This window comes from Zea mays, chromosome 9, assembly GCF_902167145.1.
Source record: "Zea mays cultivar B73 chromosome 9, Zm-B73-REFERENCE-NAM-5.0, whole genome shotgun sequence".
NCBI classification, from domain to species: domain Eukaryota; kingdom Viridiplantae; phylum Streptophyta; class Magnoliopsida; order Poales; family Poaceae; genus Zea; species Zea mays.
The window spans coordinates 112,538,800-112,556,359 of NC_050104.1; the positions used below are offsets into that span (position 1 = coordinate 112,538,800).

General features: G+C 45.3%; 1 protein-coding gene across 1 annotated transcript; it reads left to right on the forward strand.

The window, feature by feature from the left end:
* The first annotated feature begins 5,448 nt into the window (after positions 1-5,448).
* LOC100502532 (chloride channel protein) lies at positions 5,449-8,951 on the forward strand. Its single transcript, NM_001398833.1, has 4 exons — positions 5,449-6,184; positions 6,322-6,700; positions 6,810-8,477; positions 8,586-8,951. The coding sequence occupies exons 1-4, from the start codon at positions 5,925-5,927 to the stop codon at positions 8,682-8,684; spliced, it is 2,406 nt and encodes an 801-aa protein (NP_001385762.1). The 5' UTR covers positions 5,449-5,924; the 3' UTR covers positions 8,685-8,951.
* The last annotated feature ends 8,609 nt before the right edge of the window (positions 8,952-17,560 follow it).

The following is a 17,560-nucleotide window of genomic DNA, read 5'->3' on the forward strand; positions in this document are numbered from 1 at the left end:
CACGCCCGTGAGACAGATTGCCCCTGCCCACGTGTTGGCGCGCGTGATCCACTGTTGGGCCGCGCAGGACAGTGGATGAGGTGGGCTGAAAAAGGTAGTTTCGGGCCCAACTATGTTTTCTTTCTTTGTTTATTCTCTTTCTTTTCCAAATTCAAGTATTCAAACCAAATTCAATTTTTTGTTTTGAATTTCGGATTTCACATCTCAAATATAATCCTATTGTAAATGTAAATCCTATTTTTTCAATATTATTATTTATTCTCCTTCTCATTATTTAATTCTAGAAGTAATAAATGATTATTACAGTTTCTTTTCTCATTCTCTATTCTTTTTTATTTATAATTTTGAGGTCAAATTTAAGTTATGTTTTCAATAAAATGCCTCACATGAAATTATCAGCAAGAGATGCACCTTTCTTTATTTATTTGTTGGTTGCGTAAACTAATTTAATATCATTAATTGATTATGGAAAGGAAGGATTCTAATGAATTTCCAAAGGTTTCAACAATTCTCAAAACACTATCATAAATATATTTGTTTATTTATTTTATTATTATTATTCTACCAATTTTGGGCTTTATAGAGTAGTTCCACCACTTGAATAAGTTCTATATGGCCCTAGAAACATAATTGAGCACCTTAGATAGATTGGAAAAATCAGACTTTGAAAATGGTGCTTTGGAACTTAGACTTGTTAAAATTGAGCTATAATGAGTAATTGAGTTGAATTGAAAAAAACAATGAATATCTATGACTTAGACTAGTTGGATGGACTCTATATATGTTTGTATAAGTCATAGGAGTGCTCAAGAAGACAGCCAAACAAAGATAAAAAAAGGCCCAAAAGAACTTAAAATTGTGATATGCGACGCACTAGACTGATCCAGTCGTGCACCAGACCATTTGCGTAGAGAGTCTTTTCTGGGCAGCCACTACTTGGTGCACCAGACCAGTCCAGTTTCCAACGGACGGACTACCACTTACACATAGATGATGTGTTCGAAACCAAGACTGATGGCGCACCGGACCGAGGTTCAATGAGCACCGGACCTTTAGGATCCAATGGTTTGATTTTAGACTTGAACGGTCAGATGATGTGGCTATTGACGTGGCAGGGTTGGTGGTGCACCGGCTGGTCCGGTGCCACCTGACAACTGACAGTTCCGAAGGACCGGTGTCTGATGCACCCGAATTTAGAGCAGTTTTTAGCATTTGATCTCAATGACTATTCGGGTAGTTGGAGGCTATAAATACACCTCCTACTAGCTCATTCAATACACAAGAGCTATGCAAACTAGAGCAACACTCCCAAGTGACCAAAGCCTTCTAAGTGCCACAAAAGAGAGAATCAAGCAATAGAGTTAGTTCCTTTGTGTGAATTGTGATAGTGCCTTGAGAGAGTGCTAGAGAAAAGAGAGTGTGTTGCGTTCTTACTGTCGGGGACGATAATTAGGGACATCTGAATTACTCCCCTAACAAGCACACTCAGAGAAATAAGGACTAAACTCCCTAATGGTGACAGCCGAGGCACCTATAAAAAACTGAGACGTCCCCCAAGGGTCTCCCACCTCGAGCAGGGCTCCACCTCGCCCGAGGTCGACACCACTCAATCCGCCTCACCCGAGGCCGCCTCAGCCCAGTCCATCTCACCCGAGCTGGCCTCAAGGAGATAGGACGAGGGCACTCGAAAACAAGTAGGGGACAGGCGCATTTAATGTGTGTGCCAACCCGCGCCGTGGCAGCGGAGCATAGTGGTGGACAAGACAGCGATCACGTCTAGCGCAGCGGTATGATTACGCCTATGCCAAACATTGCGCGCACGTCGCCTGTCGCTCTCCGATGGGATGCCTAATACGACAAGCCAAGCTGATGAGTCTTTGGGCGCAACCTCTCCGCCTCGCCCGACCCCGAGCTCAGACCTTGGGCAAGTTTGTCGCCTCGCCCGAGCTCGACCTCAGCCACCGACTATGCCGTGAATCCCTCAGACAGCCACTCCACCCGACTGTAGCGCACGTCGAGAGACGGCTCGGCTAGCGCCTCGGGAAGACTTCTGCATCAACCAAGCAGGGGCTCTGATCTCGATGAGTGCTGCATGAAATCTTGACGTCATCACGCGCCAGGGCGATGACATGCCCCTTAAGCAGCCTTTCACCCATACCCCGGCGCTGTTTACAACCACTACGGCATGGGCGGCCTCTCCCTCGAGGGCTCAGGCGTACGGACGACCCCTCGGTCTCGGTCTCTGCCTCGGCTCTCTACGGAAAGTCAACAGGCACGAATCTACTATACAGTACGCCACCGCGTCAGGTGCTAGGCAGCTCTTCTTCGAATACAAGACCCGACTTCACTAAGGACGCTCCCCTTGGCGTATAAATAGGGCAGGGGACCCTCCACGGACAGGGTGATCCACAGATCGACATCAACGCCACACGCCCACAACACGCGTAGACAAACTCTCGCTCTCTCGTTCTGTCTTAGATATTGACACTTGCCTCAATCATCTCTAGGGACTTGGGGACTTCTCCTCTCCCGTTGTGCTTGTACTCCCCTACTACAGGCACCACGGTGCGAGTAATATAAGCCTCATCCTCTCTACTGGAAGTAGGGCCTTGAGTAGCCTGAACCAGGATAATCGCTTGTGTCTCCTCGCACACCATCTAGAGTCGGCCACGCGACACATTTACTGGTTGGTTAAGGACCCACGGTCCAAACACCGACACTTACGATCTTTGAGCTTGGAGTTTTGACTCACATCGATTGTAAAGCGATCAAGAGCCTCCAAGCGTGTGGAGAGCCTTGAACCGATTGATAAAAGAGAAGAGCAACTCAAGTTTCATCTTGATGATCACTTGAGTGAAGAAAGGGCTAAGAGAGACCCGGTCCTTAGTGGACTCCTCAATGGAGACATTGGTTTCTTTGTGAAACCAAACTCCGGTAAACAAATTGTCGTGTCTTTCTTGTGTTGTTGTGATTGCAATTTGCATTACTTCTTTCCTACATAAGTCCTCTTGCGATTGACCATCTTCACATTCTTGTATTGTTCTAAGTCTAAATCACCCTCTCATTGAAAAGAGCAATTGCATGCAAGGAGAACTTCCCTCTTCATCACGATTAATTTGTGTAGTGTAATAACCTCTAATTGGGATCATGTTTTGTTTTGTGTTAAATTTTATGTTTCACTATTCAACCCCCTCTAGTCGACTATCAGAAGACAACTAGGCTAGCCACCAAAACCGACTAGGTCGAGTACCACGATGACAAAGTCAATTAGGCCAACCTCCAAATGTAGTAAGGCTAGATTCCCAAAGTCAACCAGGCCAACTTCCTCTGCCATGGCGACTATAGTGGCCAGTCTAGTTGTGAAACCCCGACCTAGTGGTTTTCAAACCAATTCATTTTAAGTTGATTTTTAGAATTGGAAACGTACCCAACACATTTTAGAGTTATTTTTTACTGGGATAAGACCACATGAGTGAACCACGCTCGATTGAGGTACCCAGCATCCAATCGATCAAAATACATATACTATCTCTTTTATCCCTTTGTTTACCTCTATCTTGTTTTTCATTGCATCTCTCAATGAGTTTTGACAGTGCTCTAAGTGGCTTGCCAATCCTAGGACAACGTTCACGTGCTTCTTCCCAACGGGACTTTCCAAGAGGTGTTGGAGAGTCTACCAGCAAAGAATAGGATCAACATCGGACTGATATCAGTTTTGACATTCTTCATTGTGTTCAAGATGGTATGTGTCCGCGGACATGCTAGCCCTTGCAATATGTGATCCGAATATCTTTAAGCATCAAAAGTGGAGCTAATTATTTTTGCCCTATTTAACTACTTTTATGTTATTGTCATGATTTTTTAAAATGATTAGATTGAGTGAGTGAAGATTATATATATATATATATATATATATATATATATATATATATATATATATATATATATATGGCTAATATTAATTTTGTTCCCCTTTTTGGTTCTTCGGCTATCTTTTGTACTCTGACATAAATGTTTATTTGGTTGTTACATATACCTTTATTATGTGCATGTATGATTGTTGCTGGTTTGAATGGTCCCCTTATGTTGAAAATTTAGCTCTGTGGTATTTCCAAAACAAATAGAGTCCAATTAGAATATGAATGATATCAGAATCTATCTACTACCAATGGAAATATGCACTGTTAAGTGCACCTTGACACCTAACAGAAAATAGGGGAAGTGAGGGATGAAAAACAAATATTTATTTTGGAGATTAATTTTTTCGGTTTTTGTTATTACATATATGCAAATTTGTATTCTTGTATTTAGCATTGAGCTTGTAAAGATTTATAAAAGATAAACCACAAATTTGTCATATATCCTATCAAATGATAGATATAAAATTTGGATATAGATACAGATTTAGGTATTTTCACTTTTTTTGTTGTAGCAGGGAGCAAATAATGCATGAAACAATTTATACAAAATTTTATTCTTATTTGTAGCTTGGTAACATAGGAAAAGATAAGCATTAAATTTTATATATATCTATTTTATAAAATACTAAATTTGTCATAACAATTTAGACATGACAGAGGCCTATATTTTCTGGACAGACGCTGAGAACAAAACCCTTAACAAAAGCGCACGTACGCATCACATCTTGTTTTGTTTTCTTAAGCGACCGGAGGGTGGAGTCACTCCGAGCCTGCTGGATGTTATTCAAAAGGAAAAAAGAAAAGATGTGTGCATTACATCACCATGTTCGCCACCCAAGAAACCATAACCGAATGCAACTTGTGCATTAGAAGATTGGATCAGTAACTTTCTACGGATATATGATATCCCAACCTACGAATCATAGTCCGGTGCAGCCTCGCCCCGTTCTTATCTCCACTGGATCACTGGACTGGACTGTAAGCATCGCATACACGTATCGGCATATCGCGATCCAAATGCTTCTTCACAAAATGGTAGGTGCCTAAATAAATTTTAGTTAAAAATGAATAAAAATAAGGTCTAATCCTAATCTGATATAATCATTAAATCTTATATTGTAAAATTTAGAGCTCATTATCACCTCTAGTCATATCTCATTTCCCCCTTTTAAGGACTATTATATATGATCTCCTATGAGTTGGCTTAAATCATAGTATTGAAGTTGCCTTTGTTTGTTCGTGGTTCATCGAACTAGGAATGCAAGTGGGCAAGTGCCAAGGAACTGAGCCCATCCAGGTTCATGATCAACTGGTACTTTCCTTGCTCTCTCTCAGGGAAAAAAAACCACAGTCCGCCAGTCCATCCATAGACCATAGTCCAAAAGGCAAGGTGAGGTTGCACCTTGAGGTCGTTCTATCAATAATCAATCCATCCATAGAGGCAAGGTGAGGTTGCCAAGGGGGCAAGTGCGTGGTCACAAAAGTGAGACACCGGATGAGCTTGCTGTGTCCATTGCACTCTTCACCTGAAGTGCGAGCTGTGAACCTTGGTGACCTCCCAAGAGGCACCTCACCCCCTCAAGGCAGGGATCACATGTATTAAATTTCAAAAAAAAACTCTATTATTGGTGCCAACTGTGCTGAATTTTCTTCATCACGTAAACAAAGCACATTCTGAAAGCAAAATGTTCATGTGAGGGCTAGGACTCGGCAAGTTTAGAAATTTTCAAGCAAAAGACGCGAGAGAAGGCCAAATTCTTTTGGCCTATATGAAGTTGAGGTGTCTGAAACGAGAGATCTCATTCTCATCACTCATCAGGCTGCCTCTGTCAATGGGTCACCACTCATCCAAGCCCCCCCATCCTTGCAAGTTGTCGGTCCAGCCAGCCACATAGAGACATATAATCACATAGATAAGGCGAATTCCACGGTCCCATCCAATTGCTTGCTTCAGACTTCAGAGGCTAGAGGCAATAGTTCTCTCTCCCGGTCCCGGGGAAAGCCATGGAGGAAGAGCAGAGCCCAAGGCTGGGCCGGGATCCGGCGACCGAGCCCAGTCCTGCGCCGGAATGGCCGGATTCGGACAGCAAGAACGACGACAGTGCGAACGACCCGGAGGACCCTGCCGGCGGCAGCGGCAGCGGCAGCGGCAACGGCATCAGCTCCTTGGAGCAGCCGCTGCTCAAGCGGAGCACCACCCTGACGGCCAGCCACCTGGCCATCGTCGGCGCCAAGGTCTCCCACATCGAGAGCCTCGACTACGAGTGAGCATTCCATCTTAGCTTGTTACTACTAATACCTCCATGCTTGTCATCGTGGCTGATGATGAAGTGCGGCTGGCTCTGCTCTTGCGTCCCAAAATTGAATTGCTCTGTCTGTCTGTTCTGTTCTTGGCACGCAGGATCATCGAGAACGACCTGTTCAAGCACGACTGGCGGAGCCGCTCCAACGTCGAGGTGCTTCAGTACATCTTCCTCAAGTGGGCCATGGCGTTCCTCGTCGGCCTCCTCACCGGCGTCATCGCGTCCCTCATCAACCTCGCCATCGAGAACATCTCCGGCCTCAAGATGCTCCAGATGGTCAACCTCGTCCGCGGGAAGCGCTACTGGGCGGGCTTCCTCTACTTCGCCGGCGTCAACTTCGCGCTCACCTTCGTCGCCGCGGTGCTCTGCGTCGTCTTCGCCCCCACCGCCGCTGGCCCTGGCATCCCCGAGATCAAGGCTTATCTCAACGGCGTCGACACGCCCAACATGTTCGGCGCGCCGCAGCTCATCGTCAAGGTCAAGCCGCTTTTCTCTCTTTTTTTTTTTTGGTTGGGGCCTTGGGGCTTTTCTGAAAAAGAAAAGAAACGGTTCCGTTCCTTGTCTCGTGCTGTCTGTGTGCCTGCAGATCATCGGCAGCATCGGCGCCGTGTCGTCGGGGATGGATCTCGGCAAGGAGGGCCCGCTGGTGCACATCGGCGCGTGCCTGGCCAACCTGCTCAGCCAGGGCGGCGAGGGCCGGTGGCGCCTGCGCTGGCGGTGGCTGCGCTACTTCAACAACGACCGCGACCGCCGGGACCTGATCACGTGCGGCGCGTCGTCCGGGGTGTGCGCGGCGTTCCGCGCGCCCGTCGGCGGCGTGCTGTTCGCGCTGGAGGAGGTGGCGACGTGGTGGCGCAGCGCGCTGCTTTGGCGCACCTTCTTCAGCACGGCCACCGTCGTGGTGGTGCTGCGCGGCTTCATCGAGGTGTGCAGGGACGGGCGCTGCGGCATGTTCGGCGAGGGCGGGCTCATCCTCTTCGACGTCAGTGACGTCACCGTCCGCTACCACGTCGGCGACCTCCTCCCCGTCACGCTCGTCGGCGTCCTCGGCGGGGTCCTGGGGGCACTCTACAACCACGTCCTCCACCAGGTGCTCCGGCTGTACAACCTGATCAACGCCAAGGGCCGGCTGGCGAAGCTGGCGCTCGCCCTCGCGGTGTCCGTGTTCACGTCGGCGGGGCTGTACCTCCTGCCGTTCGCTGTGCCGTGCACGCCGTGCGACCCGGCGTTCGGCGACGCGTGCCCGACGGTGGGCAAGTCCGGCAACTTCAAGCAGTTCAACTGCCCCACCGGCTACTACAACGACCTGGCGTCGCTGCTCCACGCCACCAACGTGGACGCCACGCGCAACATCTTCTCCACGGGCACCGCCGGCGAATTCAGGCTCGACTCGCTGCTCATCTTCTTCGGCATCTACTGCGTGCTGGGGCTCTTCACCTTCGGCATCGCTGTGCCGTCGGGGCTCTTCCTGCCCATCATCCTCATGGGCTCCGCCTACGGCCGCATCCTGGCGCTCGTGCTCGCGCGCTTCGTGAGGATCGACCACGGCCTCTACGCCGTGCTCGGCGCCGCCGCGCTCATGTCGGGCTCCATGAGGATGACCGTCTCGCTGTGCGTCATCTTCCTCGAGCTCACCAACAACCTCCTCCTGCTCCCCATCACCATGTTCGTGCTGCTCATCGCCAAGACGGTGGGCGACGCTTTCAACCCCAGCATCTACGAGATCATCCTCGACCTCAAGGGCCTGCCGTTCCTTGAGCCCAAGCCGGAAACGTGGATGAAGGACCTCGCAGTCGGCGAGCTCGCGGCCGCCAAGCCGCGGGTCGTCACGCTGCAGGTGATCGAGAAGGTGTCCACCGTCGTGGAGGTGCTGAGGTCCACGCCGCACAACGGGTTCCCCGTGCTGGACTGGCCGCGGCCAGGCGTATCGGAGCTCCACGGGCTGGTGCTCCGGTCCCACCTGATGGCCGTGCTCAAGAAGCGGTGGTTCCTGACGGACAAGAGGAGGACGGAGGAATGGGAGGCCCGTGAGAGGTTCTCGTCGACGGAGCTCGCGGAGAAGTCCGGGAGTATCGACGAGGTGGCGGTGCAGCTGACGCCGGAGGAGCTGGACATGTACATTGACCTCCACCCGTTCACCAACACCACGCCGTACACCGTCGTGGAGACCATGTCGGTGGCCAAGGCCGTGGTGCTCTTCCGCACCTGCGCGCTCCGGCACATGCTTATCATCCCAAAGTTCCAAGGGCCTGAGGTCCGTGCAACATCTTGTCACCTTTTCTTCAAGTCCAAGTACTGTTCTTTTGGAAAATTTCAAATGTATGTACTCTTCCTAACAAATTGGTGATCAATTTGTCTTCAGATAGCTCCAATCGTGGGGATCCTAACGAGGCAGGACCTGAGGGCACACAACATCCTTGGTGCATTCCCTCATTTGGCAAACAAAAGGAAAGTACACTAAGCTCTGTCGCGCCATTTTTGGTAAATTTAATGTTCTCTGCATCCAAAGAAAAAGGTCCAGCTGTTTTGTTTCCCCATGTTCTATTTTTCTCTGTAAGTAGATTGAGGATTTAATTTCTTGTCTCATGAGATTGTGTGAATAATAGCTTCCCATGTAAAATCACATCTTCACCTTCACTTTTCTGCTCGCACTTCGATCCTTGTAATCAAAAGGGGCAAACAAAACAACTACGAAATATACATTTTTTGGGAGATGTTTCGAATTGCTATTACTTGATTATTTTGCTTCGTTCTACATTATAAGAGATAACAGTGTTTAGTCGCAATTTGCTAAAGGTTCAGGCACAGACTCACAGTCAATTTGGTGGGTCAACCAGAAAGACAACTCTTGAGTTAACGACACAGCGCATAGACCAGCAAATTCCAAAAGATTTTCGAATTCATCCAACTGTAAATACTGAACTTTACTGGTTTAAAGCGGACCCCTGCCTTTGTTTTGGCCTTTTGCGTAAGCCAGCATGGATTGTGGACCGGGACCGCTAGGCGCTAGGGATGCAATAATGCTTGTTTTGTTTATTTCAACTAATAATGTGTGCAGAATGACGTAACAAAAAACTAAACTTAGCCGTGAAACCGGTTTTGTATTTGGGACGTTCTATACATACCATACAATGACGCACACCTCTAGCTCGAAAAATGTACAGAATAACATTTTTGTAGGGCTAGTTTGGATAACCTGTTCCCACAGGGATCCTCGTCCAATCCGCGGCGCGGGGAGGCGAGGCCTGTTTAGACCCTGACCTCCCATGCCACACCCTGTCTAAGGTGCAGCAGCCGATTTAGCCGCCACAACTGCGGTGCCGGAAGTGTGGCGCGGCGTGGGGACAGCGGCGGTGATCCAAACAGGCCCTTTCTTCCCTAACTATTCTATGCTCCTGTGTGGATGTATTACGGGTCAATTTTAAGTAGTAAGGGAATTACTTCCCATATATCTTATTTAAATGATATTTTTTTATTGCTATCCTGGTAAATGACAGATTTTAAGGGGATTTGAGTTTTCAAACTAGCTAGCTCTAAGACTTTTTGCGAATGGACTTTGCTATAACCGTTAGAAGAAAATCGCACTTTTTATCTTGGAGCTAAATAGCGTATTTGGTTTGAGAAATGAACTATTCTACCATCTTCTTGCTTGTTTTTGGTTTATGAAATAAAATGAGTTAATTTATCGTCATCTTATTCCTCACAAGTTAATAAATAGTATCATCTAAATGCACCATGACATCTAAGAAATGGATGAATCAGACAACTTTAAAAAAGCTATAATTCGAAGTTTTATACTTTTAGCATGTCTAACATACAATTCTCTGATATGCCGACACAACAATTTTCTCCAGTATTCTATTTGTCATGGTAAATGTCCTAATCTCTTCTATACCACACGGATGCAACTTTTTACCATTCTATGCCATCACCAGTAGCATAGAAGGGTAAGAAAATTAAAGGTGTAATCTCTTATATGCCACTAAGGATTAGAATATTTGCGATGATAAATAAGGTACCGAACAAAATTGCAATGTTGTACAGAGAATTATCTTGTTCTTCTATTAGGTGAACCTACTACCAACTAAAATTACAAAAGACCCTACCTTGTAGCCATTTAGTTTTCATGGTCTTGGTGTGGAGTGTGGACCGCTCCAAACAAGACATGAAACGGTCTTTTGGAGATTGCAGACATCTTATCAGTTCTTCTCACCAAATTATGGAAAGCAGGACACGTTGCTTTGTCTGCAGCGAGCAAGTAATTAATTTTTTTTCCAAATATCTTTATCTTAATTATAATAATCTACGTGGAAACGTTGTCAATGAGAAGTTGGGAACAATGTCTATCACGTGACACAACATAAAAAAACTTCCTACGGCCTACTAACTTTCGAGAGGCATAGTTGACTATAAGAAGTTAGCGGGCTGACACCGTCTAATTCCTAAACGGCGTGAACATGCTAACTTTCGATAGACACAGTTGCTTTAGGAAGTTAGCTAACTTTATAGATGGCTATAGGAAGTTAAGTAACTTCCGATCATATTTTTCTGAGTGCTTAACTTCCAATGGGATCATATTTTCCTAAGTGCTTAACTTCCAACGGGATGGCTTAACTTTCGATGATTTCGCTAACTTCTATAAATTTACGACTAACTTCCTATGGCTTAGGCTCTAGAAAGTTAAGCATTTTCTTGTAGTGTCAATAAATGCTCACTAACTCATTGCATCAAAAAATAAACAAACCCTTGAACCTTCGAAGACATCAAAATCACTTAAAGATGACATGGCTGTATGTGACAATAGCTAAAAATGTCACTAATTTTTTTATGGTAACGACTTTTTAAAAATGTGTCTGAAAGTCGCCTAGAGGGGGGATGAATAGGGCGAATCTAAAATTTACAAACTTAATCACAACTACAAGCCAGGTTAGCGTTAGAAATATAAACGAGTCCGAGAGAGAGGGCGCAAAACAAATCGCAAGCGAATAAAGGAGTGTGACACGCGGATTTGTTTTACCGAGGTTCGGTTCTCTCAAACCTACTCCCCGTTGAGGTGGTCACAAAGACCGGGTCTCTTTCAACCTTTTCCCTCTCTCAAACGGTCCCTCGGACCGAGTGAGCTTCTCTTCTCAAATCAATTGGGAACAAAACTGTAACACCTATTTTGTAACATATAATAAAAGAGGAGGAATTAATTCCTTTATCTATTTGCATGTGTCATTTCTACTTACTATCATAGGTAAACACGCCACTTACACAGTTAAATAAATACCCGAAAGACACCTAAATAAATTTTGCATCATGCTGAGTTTTACTCGATTGCGCATTTGTGGTTAATAAAATAAATGAGTCATTAGCAACATATCAAGGGATCCATAAAAATTTAAACTCTAAACTTGGGGACAAAACCATGAAAATAGAGAGGAAGGAATATTGTTCAATACAAACAAAATTATAATTTGATAACTTCATCACAGTTGGTATGATCAAAATAAATAATTAGCTGGTGTACAAAGTGCCCCAAAGCTTGAATTTGAATTGGAGTTTGAATTTGGAAAGAAGGGAAAAGACAAAAGAAAATAAAGTAAAAAGAAAAAGGAATAAAACCCTAACTGGGCCGACTGTCTCCAATCCGGCCCAGCTCCACACTCCCTCTCTGCGCAGCCCAGGCGAGAACGTGGTTTGCGCTGTGTGCCACTGACCGGTGGGTCCCACGTGCAGCCTCACCGTTTCACGCCGCGCACTCATCTGTTTCACTGTCACGCGGGCCGGCTTGTCAGCCGCTTCGTCACTGTTACAACGACTCCGCGAAGACCGCGGCGTGGTGTACGCAGCCGCTCCGCCGCGAAGCTCGCGGGTGGTTGACCCGACCCCCCTACCCTAACGCTGTAGTCCGCCGTTGAGAACACAGAGAGAGGAGTGGAGGTCTTGGGCACCGCCGACGTTGTCTACGGCTGTCACCGCCGTTCAGTACTCGTGTAAGGATTCTGGGGAAGCTTCGTGCCGTGTGGGACCTGGGCAGTCCCCTCTCGCTTGGGAATTTGGCCGGGAGCGGGGGGAATTTCTCTCCGTCGCTCACAGTTCGCCGCCGACCGCATCACAACGTGGCTGGGAACCTCCGCACCGTAATCACCGGTAAGGGTCTTCTAGATCTTCTCACATACTTTGGTAGACCGTGTAGGATCGATCGGAGTTAGGATCGGGGCTCTTGGGTGTCTGCTCGGCCAACTCCGGTGATGGCGCGGCCGTGGGGAGGCTCTGCGCCGTCGTGGCTTGGTCGTGGGGTTGAAGGCGCTCGCGGGCCGTCGGATCGGTGCGGACGGCTGAGATTAGGTTAGAGAATCCCCTTCGTGGGATTCGGTCTTGTCCATCGGATCGCGATCGGGCGGTCGAGGATGGGTCTGGGGCACTTTAAATCGGCACCGTTTATTTCTAATCCAGCGCATAGCATTGCTTACCGGTTCTTATAATGCGTGGGCTAATCCTGGCGGCCGGTTTCTAATCGGACGGCTCCGGGCGGAAGATACCCTTTCGCTTTGGCATATTTGCTAAAGAGCCCCCTGGTAAACTGAAAATCAACCCGCAGTCCCTCGGGCACTATACCCTATGTCTTAGGATTCTTACCCCGAGCCCCCTGTGTTCCTGTGTAAATGAGGCCCAGTCCATAGCTCTTCAAATTCAGCTATTTAATTATAGAAATTACTTTTTAATACAAAATAATTGCTAGAACTTTGATAATTCATAGAAAATACATATGAACTCCAAATTAATCCCTTCCACTTTCTAAATTTTTGTAATTTTATTCTTTATCACCTAGAGCCTCTGTTATGTCATGAAAACAGTAAGAAATTTATTTATCACTTAATCCTATTTAAAGCACATAAAACCTTGGGAAATTCATAACTTAAAATCTATAACTTCAAAAATTATGATTCCTGTTCCTAGAATTTTATTTTAATGTGTAGATTATTACTGGGTATTTTATTTATATGTTTGGTGTAATGTTAATTTCTCTATATACACTGTGCTTGTTTGTATTGTGGCGAGTAGAAGAGCCCGTTGCTGAGGATCCTGGTGAGCAGCAGGTTGAAGTAGCTGAGCAGGAGCTCATTGAAGGCAAGTTGTGCCCTTGACCACTTTTTACCCAATAATGTTCTTTAATATCACTTATCCATGCATAGGTTAATTTTGATGGGACCCAATAGGTCACCCTAGATTGTTTATCTCATTACCTTGTTTACCCCTGAATCACTGGGTAGTTTGCTATTGCTTTACATGGTTTTGGGATAATCATTTATTATATCTATGTTCCAATTATTCTTGTTATTCTGTTTATGTTCATGTCAAGTTCATTAATGTTAATTGGAACATAGAGCTTAACTTGAGAACCACGTGCCACCACAAGGGTTTAATGGGACGCCCTTGGCTGACTAATTAGGAAAGCTAGTGGAAGACTACCTTACCCGAAAGGGGCAAGGGCAGTAGGGGAGTGGTCAGTGTAGGGAGGTCCCTGGTTGATTTTGCTGCGATGGCGGTCAGCCAGGAACCCTGCATTGGAACTTCCTATAAACTGTAGCGGGTTTTCGGAAGCTAGTGGAACTTTGTAAAGGCCTCGTAGTGTTGCCCTGCCGCGCTTCCTAGGTAGAGGTGTATGGGATTCGCGACCCCTTGGCAGATGGGTAACATGACTTGTGGGTAAAGGGTACAACCTCTGCAGAGTGTAAAACTGGTATACTAGCCGTGCTCGCGGTCATGAGCAGCTCAGGACTCTCTGATGTTTAAATTATGGAACTTAAATTCAATTTTGTCATTTGCATATGGATGGGTTTATTATTAATTTTGTTCTATTATTTATTAAGGTTTGGTATTTACTTACACTTAGTAACTGCTAATAAAAGTTTGACCAACATTAAAAGCAATACTCAGCTTTAACCATTCTCTTTGATAAGCCTTACACTCCATGAGCTCCCACCTTTGGTGAGTTCATGTCACATTATTCCCCACAACTTGTTGAGCGATGATCATGTGTGAGCTCACCCTTGCTGTCTCACACCCCCCCACAGGAGAAGAACAGGTGGTTCAGGAGGAGCCACAAGGCGAGGAGTATGATCTGATCTAGGTGGCGTTTCTCAGTTGACATTGGCGCCGACGATCCTTAGTTCGTTTTATCTTTATTATTTTATTTTGTAATAAGTCTTCCGCTATGTAATAAATACTCTGATTATTGTGACATTTATCTCTATACACTCTGTTATTATATATGTTGTCTTCTTGGCGCATGTATGAGATGCACCTGGCTTTGTTCCTTAAAGCCGGGTGTGACAGAAGTGGTATCAGAGGAAATGTTGACTGTAGGACGAAACCTAGATAGAAATGGACAACCCTCACTTACTTACCTTACTCTGGCTCATTCTATACTCATCTCATCTTGATCTTGTCTCACCTTCTACTGTTCTACTCTGATCATTCTTACCTTTTCTACTCTGAGACAAGATGGATTTCAAACCTTGGAATCCCTACCCCTATGACATTTCTAAGAGATAGGAGGCCTAAGACCAAATCAAAACTATTTTCTATATTTAAAATGTTGTTTGATTGTTCTGATGATAAATGTCTGATTTGCTTATTTGATTGATTGAAATATTATATATGGGCATCTTAGCATGTGCCACCATAAGGTAATGTATTAGCTTTAGTGGATAACACACTAATCTGCTTAGCTAATAAATCCCCCAAAGTAACATGAGTCGTAATTACTGCCTTGGCTACTGCTCTCTCTTACCATATGTATCTAACTCAGATGGTCAATACTAGGAAAGGAAAGATTATCACGCAACAGCAAACAGAAATGAATCCTCCAAATCCTCCACCTATTGAAATCGATCAAGTGATTGCAGCCCAAAGGCTGGTAATACAACAATTGACAGACATGGTGACCGAAATGCAAAACCAGATAAGACAAGAACGCGAGGAAATACGTCAGACCCGTCTGGAGATACATCAAGAAATAAGGCAATCACGGTTGGAGAGACAACGACAACAACCACCATCTCCACCACCACTAGCTCCACCAAGCTACATAAACATATATATAAATTACTACTATTTGTAAGATCTACATGTTCCTTTAGTTAGTATTCGGTATGATACTATTTTAGGAGGAATAAAAAGGTCTATTTGACCCCATGAGTTGCTAATAAAATTGTGCGTCATGCTGAGATTTTGGTTTGTGCACATGTGTTGGACAATATGAGAAAACCCATGAGAGTAATTACACCTAAAGGGCCTATTGAGGCGAATCAAATGACACGTAGATTGACATTGACCATTATGGGTAGAGAATTTGGAACTACTGCTATAATAATAGAGTCAAGCAGTATAGATCTGATCCTTGGTATGTCATGGCTAAGAAAGGCAAAGGCCGTTATAGCATGTGGTAGAGGTACCGTAGAACTCACTACCACTAAAGGAGAAAGATTTCAAGTTAATATTGCAGTAACCTCCTCATCCATGCGTGCAATGTTCTTTATGCCTGAGGAGTTTGTTGGTGACAACATCCGGGTGGTTAGAGATTTTCCGGATGTCTTTCCAGAGGAGTTACCAGGGATGCCACCTGATAGAGAAGTTGAGTTTGTTATTGATCTCTTACCTGGAACCGCCCCTATTTCTAAACGGCCATATAGGATGTCCGTAGAGGAGTTGAAGGAACTTAAGAAGCAGTTAACTGAGTTACAAGAGGCTGGGTACATTCGTCTGAGTTCCTCACCTTGGGGAGCACCGGTTCTGTTTGTACAGAAGAAGGATGGATCGCAGCGGATGTGTGTGGGTTATAGATCTCTTAATGATGTTACGGTGAAGAACAAGTATCCGTTGCCCCGCATTGAGGATTTGTTTGATCAAATGAGAGGAGCAAGAGTATTTTCGAAGATCGATCTCCGATCTGGTTACCATCAGATGAGGATTAGACCATCGGATATTCCCAAGACGGCTTTCTCGACTCGATATGGATTATATGAGTTTACTGGTATGTCGTTTGGATTAACCAATTTTATGAACTTAATGAACAAGGTGTTTATGGAGTATTTGGACAGATTCGTCGTGGTATTCATCGACGATATTCTCATTTATTCTCAGAGTGATAACGATCATGAGGAACATCTGAGGTTGGTGCTACAGAAGCTACGAGACAACCAGCTATATGCCAAGTTTAGCAAGTGCGAGTTTTGGATTGGCGAGGTGCCATTTCTTGGTCATATTATTTCTAATGGAGGAATTTCAGTGGATCCTGCTAAAGTTAAGGAGATAATGGAGTGGAGAGTACCCACTACAGTTACTGAGATTCGAAGTTTCTTGGGATTAGCAGGATATTATCAGAGATTTATTGAAGGATTTTCTAAGATTGCTAAGCCTATGACTTCGCTTTTGGAGAAAGGAAGAGAATTTAAATGGGACGAGAAGTGCCAAGACAGCTTTGATCAATTGAAGAAAAGATTGATGTCGCCACCGGTGTTGGTTATGCCAGATCTACAGAAGAGATTTGACATTTATTGTGATGCATGTGGCTAAGGCTTTGGATGTGTGCTTATGCAAGAAGGACATGTGATCACCTACGCGGAAACATGAGATGAACTACCCCACTCATGACTTAGAACTAGCAGCCGTTGTGCATGCGCTTAAGATATGGAGGCATTATATTATGGGAACCAAGTGTCAAGTGTATACGGATCATAAGAGTTTGAAGTATATATTCACTCAGAAGGATCTCAACCTTAGGCAATGCCGTTGGTTGGAGCTTATTAAGGATTATGATTTGGAGATTCACTATCACCCGGGCAAGGCAAATTTGGTTGCAGATGCCTGGAGTCGCAAGGAGCATGTTCATTCAGCTATTGTTGCCCGGCTACCCGATGAGATTGTTGAGGATTTCAGGAGACTTAACCTGGGGATAGTTGCTCATACTGAAGGAGTTACTATTGATGTGGAACCTACTTTGGAGCAAGAGATCCGCAAAGGACAAATCGGTGATGCTAAAATAAAAGAGATCAAGGATCTGATTACTGAAGGTCGAGTTCCGGAATTTACGGAAGATGAGCAGGGCACTGTATGGTTCAAGGACATGATGTGTGTTCCTGATATTGAAAGCCTTCGTGAGACTATATTGAAGGAGGCCCATGACTCGGATTATTCTATTCATCCTGGTAGTACTAAGATGTATCAGGATTTGAAGCGGAAGTATTGGTGGTATGGATTGAAGAGAGATGTGGCTGCACATGTGGCTATGTGCGATGTGTGTCAAAGAGTTAAGGCTGAACACCAGAGGCCAGCTGGACTACTGCA